At 35.5% G+C, this 15,113-nt stretch overlaps 1 protein-coding gene across 3 annotated transcripts in view; it reads right to left on the bottom strand.

The window, feature by feature from the left end:
- ZNF385B (zinc finger protein 385B) overlaps positions 1-15,113 on the bottom strand; it is a 123,856-nt gene that overhangs the window by 18,274 nt on the left and 90,469 nt on the right. For all 3 annotated transcript variants that reach the window (XM_062498287.1, XM_062498285.1, XM_062498286.1), the window contains one exon: positions 2,500-2,662. In XM_062498287.1, the coding sequence (XP_062354271.1) occupies positions 2,500-2,662 (163 nt within the window). The remainder of the gene's footprint in view (positions 1-2,499; positions 2,663-15,113) is intronic.

The raw sequence follows: 15,113 nt of genomic DNA, 5'->3' as shown, positions 1-15,113 counted from the left end.
TTTTTTTCAAACCTACAGCACACATACACACTTTCAGCTGTCCCATCATGAAGGCAGAGTCCCTGGCCAGACAGCAGGTCAAGAAAAACCTAGCTCACATGGCAGCATCTTGCAGGAAAGACCCTAAGTTAGGACTTCTACCTAGGTGCCAATTTTCATCAAACTTAAAGGATTTATGGGACTTATTTATAGGATTTATAGGATTAAAATCTCTACATCTCTTTTTTGCTCGTTTGGGTTTCTTTGTTTGTTTTGTTTTTTTTTTTTTTTTTGTTTTTGCACATTAGGCAATGCAGTCAAAATTGTGAAGACACAGCCAGAAAATAACAAAGATAGGAATAGGTGATATGACCATAAGTCTCACACAAGAACTGAAATTCTTAGTATTAAAGATATTCTAAGGAAAATTAAAATATTCCTTAAAAGTTAATATCTAGTACTAGCACATGTCTCAGAGAATGAAAGTTGTATCAAAAGATTAAGAAAAAATGGTATAAGTTAATTTTTTGCTCCAAAGCAAAAAAACCCAACCAACCAAAAAACCCCACAAAACAAAACACCTAAACCCCCCCCACCCCATAAAAGCCCAAAACACTACCCAATGGCAACGTAGTGACTGCTTTAGTTGCAATTATGTTAAGGAGATAAATACATGTTAAAGAATAGCTATGCAATAGTATCTGTAAGGGAAACTGAAGGTGAACAAAACTGTTATTTGTTCCAAGTCTGGTAAAACTCCCAGTCTATGACCAGCTTTCCTTACAAATACAGAAAATTTGCTCCAAGTTCAGTTTTTTTTCCTCCCAACCATTCCATCCTCAGTCTCCCATACAGCAGTAGGAGGCTGTGAGGATCCTGCTCTCCACAGAGAATCCCACTGTTCTCCTGATGGGAAGAAAGTGTTTAACTAAATTGCCACTGAGATTTATTTTTAATGTAGAAACAATTGCAGTGGTGTAATCCAACCAAAACAGATGGCAATCTGTCTAATTTGTACAGAGCAATTAATAGCATAACAACACACTGTCAAAACAGGGCAATTAAAAAAAAATATCAAGAGCAAGTTTCCCTTTTGACCGCTTATATTATTTTATCAAAAATTGAATGTAGATTTTAGATACATTGCTGAGGAAAGAGAATAATTAATGCAGTTCAGACCTCATCATCTGAAAAAGGAAACACAAGACAGCTCCAGATGGTTTCTGGAAGAGAAAGATGGAGTTTGAAAAACATGATGAAACTTTTGCACTCTGGACCTCAATGTTTGGCTTTGGAGAGGGAGGGCATTATAAAATTATGTTACCACAGATGGATTCTTCACATGTGAAATCCTCTAAAGTCTTAACTGATAATTTACTTTGGCAGTTGTCAGAGTTCTCACCATGTACACCTGGTAAGCTATCTTAAAGTTATTTTCAATATTTCAGAGAGAAAAATATTTATCAAATATTTTACATCTTTCTGTTCAACAGTCCGCCTTATATTTAGATCAATGGCAAATCGTTACTGTTTTACAGCACCATGTCTTGTTTACCTGAAGATGCTACTTGGACTTAGCTCACCTCTCTCAAAACTGTGATTTACTAGGTAAATCGACCCAAAATTTGGCAACCACTGTCATTGTTAAGGACCCACAGATAGTTTTGCAGCTGCTGTAAAAACATCAGGATGACAAATATCACTGATACGTTTTTTTGAGTTGGATTTTTTTGGTTATTTTTAATGCACATGTCAAAAAACTGTTATTCACCTCATGACACCTGAGTCACTATCAGCTCTGGTGAAGAGGATAATAAATGGCTCCCTAGGCAGAAGCAAATTTATCAGCAGCAATGTACTGGACTGCCAGTCAGGTAATCCACAGTAGGGACCTTCTCCTGAATAACACTGTCAGCAAGTTCATGAAAGTCTCCTGTTTCATTCAGCAATACAACACTGGCAGAGCAAAAACTCAAGCAATTCCACTGCTATTAGCGTTGCTGACCTTCCTCAGATTACTCATCTGGAGGGTTAAAAAAAAAAAAGAAAATAAGAAAAAAAAGTGATGTTGCAGCACTAATGAGCTATGAAAGTCAGGAAACAGCCAGGTCACGAGGCTTCAGATTTCTGTAGGTGTGTTTTCCTATTAGAACAACATTGTCTTACTCAGAAAGGAAAAATTTCTTACAAAGGTTTCTCGTGCTTCAGCTAAATATATAACCTCAGAATTCACCCTTTGCCCACATCCATCCACTACTGCCATAAGAACATCCATACTTCTTAATAGTCAATTTCATAGGTTTTAAAAAAATACACTTTAGCATTCAGGGGCACCAATTGTTCCACAGACGAGACAATGCAATTTGAGAGTATCCAAACAAACCAATTCTGTACAAGAAAGCATAGGAAATAGTTTAGAAAAGACAAGTTATGGATCACTACCATGCGACCAAATTCCCTCATACAAACACAAAAAAGGGAGAAAGCAAAGGATGTATAGAACAAAAAGTTTTCATTGACCTGATTTGTCAGAGATGCTGGCTGTGACTGGCGTGGTGGAGCAGCCCGTGTTAACCTTTGCGCTGTCCTTGGAAGAACCAGCTTTGGGTTTGTTTTTCGTTGCCTCTAGTGCTTTGACCTTCTTGGCATGTTTACTTCCTTTGTAGTGGGCCTCGGCCTGGCTCTACAAAGGAGAACAAATCAGGCTCACTTTTTTTGCATTGTATATAATACAATGGATGACAAGGCAGAAAAGTGACACTTTCAATAGTAGGCACCGTATTATTCCACCTAAAAAAAATTTAATAGCTTTATACTAACTGTCTTCATGGATTCAAATTCTTATATATTCAAATGACAGGATTTTAATGAAGATTGCATGTTTTCAGTAACTTGGAAAAAGAGGCTCTAACATTACACAAAGCTCTGTCACTCCTAACATAATTCTGTACTTCTACGGTGCTTAAAGATTTAAAGGACTACACAGATGTAAACACATCCAGTTCAGAAAGATGCTACTCCATTTTCATGTGGTGTTCCCTAGTCTTTACTGCTTGCAGCTGGAAAGATGTACTGTGCTGATAAATGATTAAATAATCCATTCTTCCTTCTGTTTGATCTAGTACAGATGACATAAAATACCTTCACCTTCAGACTAACAGCAACTGAGGTAACTGAAAACTGAAAAATTATTACTTCACTACTAGATCAAAAAAGAAGGGTTAAAATGGGGAAACACCATACCTGTAAACTTCAGTAGACCCAAGTACAATATAGAAAAATAAATACTTGTCAGTCTTGATTGCTTTATAAATTACCTTGAATATTATTTTTTTAAATACTAAGAAAATTGGAACCTGTAGGACAGGGAGAAGAGGAGCTTTTAAAAATTATTATTATTTTTTCATCTTAATCTGCCCAAACTGAACAGTAGAAATATGCAGTGAGATATGTTGCCTTAAAACTATCTTCAGAAGCTAGGTCCGTGTTTTTGAAGTTAAATCTAGAGCTAAAACTAGACACACAAATATCTGCCCATTTTTTTCAGTGCTATTGAGTCCCCTTCATTGTTCCTGATTCTATAGAATCAGATTCCTTGACAAATCAGTTTTGCTTTTGTTAGAAGCAAAACTAAGGAACAACAAACTTAATACAAACTCCAAAGCTTGGAAATTTCAGCTAATGAATTTAAGTTTTTTTTTTTTTTTACTTCTCAATAAATTAATTTACCAAATAATGGGAAAGAAAAAGTTCTATCCAAAACAGTCTGTTTTCATTACATTGTACTCTTCAGCAATAGCTTTGCATTGTTAATATTTCCAAACACAACTTTAAAACATTATTTCAGGCATACCACTAGGTGCCTCTATTGAAGGTTACATATTAACCAGAGAAGTTAATATTGTTGTTTATTTCAAATTAAAACACTCAGAGAAAGCATGCTTTTTCTAAGAACATCTTGGCACCTGGCATGTAAAAACATCAGTGCAAGTAAACTTTCACTGTGTTCATGCAAAACCACATTCATTCTCTCTTGTCAATCAATTATCGACTATTTTATTTAGTTTGCTGTGTTAAATGAAGCAAGCCATGAAACAAGTCATATGCTTTTTATAAAGAGCAACCATAATAGCTAAGATGCTGGAACTCCATAAAGAGTGCTGCCCTAATGAGGGAAATTGTTTTAAGATGAGCAGAAATGGGCATTGCACAATACAGTCACCTTGGGACAGTATAATAACAGCTTTATCATATTGTAGAGTAGAAGTGAAGAGTAGAAACAGCTGGAGTGGGCAAGAGAACAGACAGCATGTTGGCTTCCTCACAAAAGTTATTGGCACTGCTAAATTGATGGAGAATTGCTGTTAAAATAGAGGAGTGAAGTTCTTACACACTAGAATTTCTTAAGTGATCATCCAGTACATGAAAAAGTGCTTTCCACCTTAGAAGGACAGCATATGTTGTTGTGGGTGCATCTTTCCCTTCACAAGAGATTTTAGTAAACAAGCATTCAGTAAGAAAGGCTGGTAGATTAGTTTTAGTTAGAACCCCTCTGAAAGAGAGATGTCTTTTAAAAACTTTGTTATAAAAACAGTGAAGAGTTTACTCATCAATTGCTACTAAAATATTTCTTGATTTTAAAACCTTTGAAATATTAACACACATACAGACAAAATTTAAGGATTATAAAGAAACAACTAACCAGCTATACCACTAGTACTACGTGCACTACTTAAAGGGACACTTGTCAACTTCTGGGTTGGATTTCTCCAGTTCTCAATGTGGGCAGAGGAGCACAGTTCTGTGTTGTGCCCTGCAATGCCAATGTGCCTTACGAGGCACAGGAGTGCTGCCCTGTCTCTCTCCACCATTGCTGGGTTTTATCCATTGCTCTTAAGCTTTGCAGTTGCCACATGATGCACCAGAAGGGGTGTTTTCCACCAACAACATTCAATAAACTATTCACACCTTGATTGCAGTGTACAAAAAGCGGAGTAAAAATTGGGGTGAATATATACCCTTTCCATTCCAATACTTTTAACTTTTAATAGCAGCAAGTACAAGACTGTCCACTCAAGCATTCTCAAGTTGATGATGTCCCTTTAAATATTTGAACTCTATGCTCTGCGCATATGTGTACTGTTGATAGGATCATATGCTGCCTGAGGCCAAAGCTATGACATTAGATACATAAATGCACTCAAGAGAAAGACTTAGTAAGTCAATTCCTTGCTAATAAGCCTTTCTGCTGATATTTGCAATAATAATGCCTGCAATATCAGCAATAACCTACTACAGTCTTTGATTCCCTTCATTCAATCCTCATATAATGTACATGAGACCTGTTGAGAACAAACAAGCCCAGGCAGAATTAAAATTAAGATTTCCATAACATCAAGTGAAACTTCATGGAAACATGATGAATGGACTAATTTTTAAGCTTTCTAATTATCATAATCTATCAAATTCATAGGAATACGTTATAGGGCCAAAAAGCATTGCTATAACCAATCTAAGCAGGGGTTTGGAAATGCCAACCTTCAATACTGTTCAAACTAGACCATATTCCCTGGGGGCAGGGGGATTCTCCAGGTTGGATTTTAAAACAGAGGATGCAAACATCTACCTTTAAAAAACTGTTTCAGTGCCTCACTTTGCCAGTTAGGTACATACAATTTGTTTCTACACTGACTTTACCAAGTTTCAGTTGCAGGGGCTGGATATTGTTAAACCTTTGGTTTTTAGGCTTTTTCAAGTTATCTCTGCTCTGTGAATGGAAACAGGTAATCTTTCCCAACACGAAGCTGGAGGAGCATTCCTTAAACTACTGAAGCAATCTTTCCTAACCACATAAGCATTATTGTCTAGTCGTTTCAGATACACTTGAAGTTCAGAGTTTGCTTTTTGTTCACTGTGGGATAAGTCATTTGATTCAGCTGCCTTTTGGTAACTGAAATGCTGCATCACCATGTTACGTAAACTTTTGGAGGTTTTCTGGAGTCACAGCAGGCATAAGAAAAAAGGGCAGCTGAGGCAATCTGAAATTGGAACTGAAGTTCTGATTATTACTGATACCAATTACTGTGATTATTAATTTCATGATCATTAATAACTATAATTTTATAAAATATTTGCAAAAGAACCATATTAAAGGCAAATGTATTTGTTCCAAGTCTCACTTAAAATTTGCTTATGACACAAATGCAGCAGTAGAGGTCATGAACTTTGTAGACTATATCATTGAAATACTGGACTTTGAAATAAACCATGACACACACAACTTTTATTTTTAGGTAGGGCAAGAAGCTGAAAATTTATTTTCATTTTCTCTGGTAATCCAGAGAAAGTTGTGTACACATAGGGTTCAAAGGTCATTGTGCATAAAAGAAAAATACCAATTTTAATATAAACCCTCACTAAAATACAAAGTTAAATTAAGAATAAATATCTTTGAGATACAATATTTTAAATGGATACTGAAGGTACTTTTTTGATCATCATCATTAACAACTAATTAATGCAAATTCTGTGTCAGCAAAACAATATTTAAGAAAAGAAAAAAAAAATAGGAAAAACCAAAATTAAAATCTCTTACCTCAAAATATCATTTTTTACTTATGTACTATAATGATTTTAATTGCAAAATACTTTATTCCAGTGTATACAGCTGCATTTACTGTAGGGCTTAAGTCATTCTACAGTAAAATAATTTATCTGGGCCACAATTTAATATTATTTAAACATTTATTTTTCATTTCAAGAAGATTAAGTTGCATCTATTGCTTACATAGTTGGTATTAAACTTCACCATTGAATTATCATCATTATAATTTTAAAATTAAATGCAAATAGGTTAGGAGAACACTTTCTGAGAAAGTGAAAAAAGAAAACATTTCTATGAAAGAACTCCTTAACTGAAAAGAAAGTTTAATTTTGAATTTCATCTAAAAATTGACTGTGATCTACTAACTTGATAAATATACATTGCAATATTTTAAAAAAGAACCTGTCTATTTGTTAGACAGCACAGAAGGTCATCAAGTACTGGCTAGTAAGGTTTAAGGAACAGGAAATCTTTAAGCTGCCATGAATGTGACGTTATGAATCAGAATGCAAAAAATACCTGACAGGCCAAATTCCAAAGTGTTCATGCATTTGTCTAGCATTACTTTTTGATCAATGGGACACATATTTTCTGTCACTAAAAAAATATGTCTATATATTTTTAAGGCCATGGCTTAGTGAATAGCTGTATTTCAAATTAAGTTGCAAAAAATTAAGAATTTAGTTGACAGACAATTATGCAGGTTTTCCCCATAATTTTTCTAATTTACACACCTTAAAATTTATGCACCTTACTTCTATTCACAGTCTTTTATTACCAATTGAAAACCCCCAACAAATCAAACATTATAAATGTTTTAATTTCAAGAAAATCTCTATGTTATAAGGATTAATGACTTGGCTGTAGAGAAAGGATAACTTTTTCTACTCTTAAAAATTATCCAAATGGTACATTTTATTTTAAATCTGCATTTAATTGCTACTTTCAACTACAAATTATTAAGTTTGAAATCCAAGCAGGATGTTAAACTGTAGGAATACATACAATACATGTACAATAGCCTTATATACTAGACTGCATTTCATAAAACATCAACAATTTAAATTATCTTCTATGTGTAAACATGCTTTTGAAAATAAATGCCAGTGACATTAGCATATTGTCATGCTAAAAATAACCTCAGTAGCTTTACTTTGTAGAAAGTTAAAAATGTTTATAAATCTGCATATATTGAAAGATCTAGATCACCAGGAAGCAAGTAGATCATATGGATTCATTGATAGCAGTATTGCCTTTAGGAAAACTCTGAACCACAAGCTAGTCTGTAGTACAAAAGATAACAGAATATTCCCCACCAGGAGCAATGACTGACACTGTATTTGAAGTCCACATGATTAATTTTGACAGCTCACAAGTGACTCAGTTTTAAAACCTACTTGCAATGTGAATGACTAATTAACTGAATTTATTGCTACACAAATTAACCTGATGAAAGGCTTGAGTAAGTCTAGAGGTTCAGTGTGTATGTGTGTGAGATCAAGATTTTTTTACAGGTTTATTCAAGATCAGCTGAAGGAGCCCTTCATTAGGTCTTCATGGAAATAAGACAATTGTACCACCTACTCTTTAGCTGAATGCTTGAATCTGCTACCACATCATCCAGTCTGGCAATTAACAAACACAATTAAATATAAGTAGATTTGTATGGACAGAAAGAAGGAGAAATGCAGAAATAAAGAGAGACTCCACAGCATCCGTGTGGGAAATGCAGGTTCATGCCTTGAGCTGTGCAGTCTTAGGTGACTGCCACAACTAAAAGGAACTGAAAATGGTGGCTCACAGCTCCTATTTCTTCTTGTTCATTGCTGCACCTTCTTAAAGCAGGAATTCCACCCTGGATGGGAAATACTCTCAACATCAGTTCTAGCTCTATCAGGCTGCCCAGCGAAGTGGTGGAGTCACTATCCCTGAAACTGTCCAAAAACCATCTGGGGATGGCACTTTGGGATATGGTTTGGTGGTGAACATGGTGGTGGCTGGATTTGATCATCTAACAGGTCTTTTCTACCCTTAACGATTCTATCTCACATCCTGTGTTCATTTGATGTTGATACAATTGGTAATCTCTAATGAAAAATATTTTGTTGAAAATACTACAAAAGCATCTGCCATAACAGTTCAACCACAGCAAATTAAACAACTGAAAGACTGAACAGATATATGATAATCCTGAAAACTTCTATTCTGTTATGGAATAGTTACAAAAATGATTTTTTTTCCTGCATATCATAAAATAATTTTACATAAACTCAAGCTAAAAAAGTTAAACATGCCATAAATATAGTAATATTGTAGAAAGAACACCTTCAACACCTGTGTTCCTGCCCACTTTTATACACAGAGTACAATGGCCCTGGTAGAGAAGGAAACTAACTGTGCAAGACAGGAGCAGAGAGGTATTTATGTTCATAACATATTATTATTTTAATTCACAGCAGATCCTAAACTAGAAAGCTCTCTTGATAGTAAGATAGATACAAAATGTTTGATCAATTAGTTTTTCTATTAGAAACACTCTGCACATTTGAGTATATAAATTATGAAGACTTCAGACTAGAATCATAACTCTAATAAAAATTAGATGATAAATTAGGAAGTAATGTTGAAAAAATAGTTTCATCTTATTTGTTATTAACAATAGATGTAATTGAGGAAATCTGCAAACCTGGCATGTTCATATATTTTTTACACCGAAGCTATGCATTAGTTTTTCAATTCCATCCTTACAGATTTCTAAAACCTAACTGCTCAAAATAATAAGGTAAATTATTATTGAAAAGAGCATAGAAAAACCAAAGAGCTGTGAATATCACCCATTTGGTAAGAAGTCAACTCATATTTTAAATACCTTATGAAACTTAGTTAAAAGCTCCATTAAATAGCTGTTATTTGAACAGAACTTCCATCATGTTCTAACCCTGTACCCTATAATCATGCGATATTTCTGTCATGTTGGAGCTAACAACTTTCATCATTTTGTCAGTTCTGTCTACAAAACAGAAAATTACCTTCACATTTTCCTGAGATTTATGCTTTTAATTACCTCCTATCTGCTTCACTACCCTCCATACCCAAAGAATCAATATAGTCTTATAAATAAGAAAAATGTAAAACATTTGACAGAAGACAATGACAGTTCTGTAGATTTTTATGTGATGCTATTGATTATTTTGCTTATTATCCTTTTGACAGCATGAATGATTTATTTAAATCTGCAAAGTCAACTTTTGTTAATACTTGCCTAAACTTAAAAAAATTACCTTCTGGCTTTTAAAAAAGATGAGCACTATCATTTCATCATCTTTATTAGCTTTAAACGCATTCAATAATAAAATGGCCTTCGTTGTCTCTTAATGCCAAATTGTTACATCCATTTTTCTGATATGCCTACAAGGTGCTTCCTCCTGATTTTTGAGTCACCTCCTGATTTCAGAGATGACACCAGAAATCAGGGCTGACTTGCACTCATTACCCACACAGCAACACACTGTGCAAAAACAAGTTTGTTTTCAATCCAGTTATACTCTATGAACAAGATGCTGCCTACCAGGCTGTACCACAGCCAAAGACATTTCTATAAGAAACAGAAAGTGTGCAGAGAGAAGCAAAAACTTATTTTAGGTGCAATCAATAGACAGCAAAATCTGTTTACAAAAAGTACACCATCAAATAAAAGTCAGAACACTAACATGTGGACTGCTGGCATCATGCATTTGCAAGTTTGAACTATAGAGAAGCCTGGCTGCTGGAAAAAGGGAATGGATTAGTACTGGCAAGTTCCTAAAGCTCTGTGGACTATCACAGAATCCTTTGGGTTAGAAAGGGCCTTTAAGAGAAAGTTCAAATTTTAACTCAGCACTGCCATGTTCACCACTAAAACATATCCTTACGCTCCACCACTTCCCTGGACAGCCTGTTCCAATGTTTGAAAACTTCCTTTTGGTGAAGAAATTTCTCCTGCTATCCAATCTAAGCTTCCCCTGGCCCGACTTTCTCATCAGTTCTTTCTGATCCTCTCATTTGTTTCCTGAAGAAGAGAATGATACCCACGTCGTTACAACCTTCTATTGGGTAGGCATAGAAAATGATAAAGTAACCCCTGACCCTCCTTTTCTTCAGGCTAAACAATCCCAACAACCTCAAGATGAAATAAACAAACAAACAAACAAACAAAAAAAAGAAACTATTTGAACACAAGGTAATGATTCAGATAAGGAGAAAAGAGCAATTCTGCAGAAACCAAACAAATATCCTTCCAACCACAACTCGCTTTTCCATTCTGGCTGCAAGCTACAGTGTCAGATACCATAACATAATAGATATCTTGGGGCCAAAACTCCACAGCTGCTGGGAGAGTTATTGCCACACACCAGTTGAGGAAAATGCTGGAGAGTCATCTGGTGGCCAGAAGGAATGTGAAAGAATGAGCCAGGGATAGGCAGAGAAGGAGTTTATATGGGATAAAAAAGAGCCATTTTTTCCCCTTGCCCTATTGCTACTGGACGCTCTCACTGGTAATCATATGGATTCAGTAAACTCAATGTTGTGGTTTAAAAATGGTATTCCCCAACTTAATACTCCAGCTAAAATCATGTGTCACTTCCTCCAAATGGAGGCTCAAAAGGAAAAGATCCCAGGTTGATGTAAGAGCAACTTAATGGAAACAGCAATGAGATAAGAAGGTGAGCAGTAAAAGCAACAATATTAATAACAAAAAGTAAAAGAAAAAGAAGCTCCCAACAATAAATAACATGGGACTGCTTCATTCTCCACATTTACCTGAGTGGAAGGAACCCCTTCTTAAAGAGAGTCCCTTTTGTCCACCCCTAGCAAGGATGTGAGGTGGTGTACAGCAATCTCCAGGACCTGGCCATGCCTCTCCCAGTTACTGCAAAATATCAGCCCTGTCCTAGGCAGAACCAGGACACTCACCTGATGATTTTTAGTTTTGCTAGAATGTCTGTAGCATATATAATTATTATTATCACCATACCAAACTATGTTATTAAACCCAGAATTCTTAAAAGGAAAAAAAAAAATTCTTCAAAGTTTAAGCTAGATCTTTCACAGCATATCTTGCTTCCTCTTGGTGGAATACATATGCCCTAAAATATGACTCACAATCACAATCTGTTCCATGGAGAGGATTCTTCCTCTTCTACTGCCTAGTCTCTCATGGTAGTAAATATAACTGAGTATTTCTCATTTTTCCTGGACTGGATTATAACCCAAGACCATAGCTTGAACTTCATTGACACATTAGTCATTGCTGCACTGGAGCACATGCTGTGTCACTGCCATGAAGAAATTAAAAAGTAACGTGGTGTTTACAATTTGATGCAAAGATGGAAATACTTGTGTTTATTCCAAAGCACTGAAGCACACACAATTGCAACTGTTAATGGATATCACTTTGTATTTTTTAAAAAACTATTTTCAAAAAGATTATGTTCCTCTGTATAACAGAATGAAGTTTATGCAAATTAGAATAAGTATCTCATTGACAAAACTGTTTAATCAAAATCATTAATTATCAATTCTCATAACACTATCTTTCCTAAAATGAGATTTCAAAACTAATTCAACTATACTTCTGGTATCTACCACCATTAAAAAAAAGTTTTGGAAAGGGTCCTCTTCTCCATTCCCTCCTAACATTTTTTGCCCATTTCATTTCCTCTATTCCTATACTTCTATGCTTTTTCTCCTAACTTAATCTTGCTTCTCTCTCTCCCCTCTTGAAAAAATAATAATAAAAAAAAAATAAAAAAAAAGAAAATCAAAAGAAGGAGGAGGATAAGTAAACCAGAAGGCAAACTGAACGAGTGGGGGTTCAGTTCTAGAGGCAGACACCCCATATAAATTTGGCATGTCCTCGGGTGTCCTTTGTCAGCTAATCAGCCTGCTGTGGATGTCCCAGACACCTCCGATATTTGAACAGCAAGACATTTAGATTTAGGCACCCAATCCCACTCTGAGTTCTAGCTAGGGTGTCTGAAGCAGATCATGCAAAGAAATGTTGAAGCAACCTCAGTTATCATCGCTGTATTGTTGATACTACTTTTACAGATATAATTCCCCTGAAGGACTTCAAAGTTCAGGCTATTAAGACAACTTTAGTTTGCTATTACTTCAGAGACGACTTTTTTTTTTATCTTTCGCAAGACTTTGGATCATCTCTTCTGTACTACAGTATTTTCTGGAGTTGACAGAAATTGGAAGGCGTGTCCAAACTAATTGTACTAGAATTTATTAGCAGAAATAAGCAACCTCCAATTTCACCAAAATGCAGCTGAAAGTATTAAAGAAGGATAGGTAGAATATGATGGTGAATGTCCAAGTATGAGTTGATACTATAATTTATTTTTTTGGAAGGGGACAGACATATCAAGTTAAGACTAGACAAAATTTAGAATTTGTACACAGAGGTTTTCTTCATGTTGCATTTTTAAAAATTGAAGACTGGGAGATCCTGAAGACTTCGGTTAGAAAATACTGTTGAAATTATAATATGGCAGAAGGAAAATCATTCTACGAACTTTAATTTTGAAAATACAGAAGCCATCACTTCAACACGTGCTTAATCCCACATTCAAGACAACCTATTTTTAAATATTTAGATTTTAAAACTTCCTTCCATCTTTGATCTTTCTTTTCCTGTAGGTAGCTCCAGATCCCTGCCTCTGAATCTGATGCGAGAACACTCTCACCAAAGCTAAACATGCAGGCACATAAGCAAAAGAAACCCAAAACCTTTGCAATTCACTGTATTAATTTAGTGGGAGGTTTGACAACTATAAATTGACTAGTCTGATTTTTACTTTTTTTTATTATTATTCATTTTTATTTATTTTTTTTTTGTCTATCGATTCAGACCAGTGAGTGTCCACAGAACAAGGAAAATCTTGCAGGCAAAACCCCCAACTTTCTACTCACAGATGAATACCCACTGTCTGTGTGTTTCTTGTGCAATTGATAAAACACCACCAGAATGAGGTCAGCATCCTCCAATACCATGTAAGTGAAATTCATTTAGGAGAATAAAAATATAAAAAAAAAAGACACTCTACAGTTTAGTTTTGTGATTTTTATTTCATTTAATTGCATAATTTAGGTCAGAGAAAGTTCAAAGCAATGGAAAGCCTATCAACAAGAAGCACATCAGGCTTGTAGAGCTAGAAGAAAGTGCAAGTGTGGAGAGACTGTGCAACAAATCTCATTCTGCAACGTGCCACACTGAAGTTTTAACGCAGATTAACAGAGTTTGATGCTACTCAAAAGCATGCAACATGATGGAACCAATTTCCTGAGAGATTCAGCAGTTACAAGGTTCACAACTATATGACTCCCTTCCTCCCCAGTCAGCAAAGGATGGATTGTAAAGATTATTCCATGCCCTGAGCATAATTTCACATTATTTTTGGTCCAGAGGGACCAAAAGAAAAACATATGAAGAGTCCAGATTTTTATTTCTGCACAGGAGTTTCAACAATCTAAGAAAGAACTGTGAGTCTGCAGAGCTTGGTTGAAACCTCAGTACCATTACCTCAGTGAAACAATAACAATGCACATTATGGGGTGGGGGTGTGTCTATTTGAATAGGCAAGAATAATAAAATAAAGAAAGAAAAGAGCATCTCACTCTGAGAAAAAAAGATGCAGTTCATGCTCAGATAAATAATTCTTAAGGTTAAATGACTGAACCTGAATAAAAATTTAGAATCTTATGTACAGCTTCTCAGGAGAAGCTACATAACCCAGTGAAAGGCTAGAGAGCTTTTAAAATAGAAGTACTACACTATGAAGACTCATTCTCCAAATATTCTGGGATGTTGAGATTATGGAACAACTGTGAAATTAGATTCAGATTTCATTATCTTTAGGTATTCATAACACTGCTATAACCTTAGCACTTTTCCAAAATCAAATTTCTATGTTGTTTGTGCATGTCCTGGTAAACTAAACTGCTGTAGAAAGTCAGGTACTGCACTTCAGCATGTAGAGTATCACAGTCACGGTGCTTCATCCTTTCTTACAACCATTCATTTCAAAAAGGATGATAATATTTTCTAGTAACTACAACTGAATATATTTATCAAATTTAGGAAGAAAGAGCACACCACCCTACTGAATACACCTGGCCCAGAAGAAGAAGTGTGGCTATGATTTGTCATGCTTCTGTGATGCCACTATTTAAAGCAGAATATGATATGCACCTTTGGTTCTACTTTGCAAGTCTAGACAGGAAAAATCGCTTGGTTGACAGATGTACAAAATTTTAAAAAAATTTCAGCTCTTTGTTTGTTTCAAGCCACTCAGTTGTGATTCCATTTATCTGCCTGCAGTGGGATGTTTGTCCACCTGAGTGTCAGCACAGAAGAAGTGAGTGACACTTCTAAGGACAGGACCCATCAGCAAAGGGACCCTGCCCTCAAGAGGAGAGGGAAGAGTGAGGACAACCTGAGCTGCCTCACTGGTGATGGATCCACCTCAGAAGCAAGAGCCATGAA

Source organism: Cinclus cinclus, chromosome 9, assembly GCF_963662255.1.
Source record: "Cinclus cinclus chromosome 9, bCinCin1.1, whole genome shotgun sequence".
Taxonomy (NCBI): domain Eukaryota; kingdom Metazoa; phylum Chordata; class Aves; order Passeriformes; family Cinclidae; genus Cinclus; species Cinclus cinclus.
This window is presented reverse-complemented; position numbering and strand designations above follow the sequence as displayed.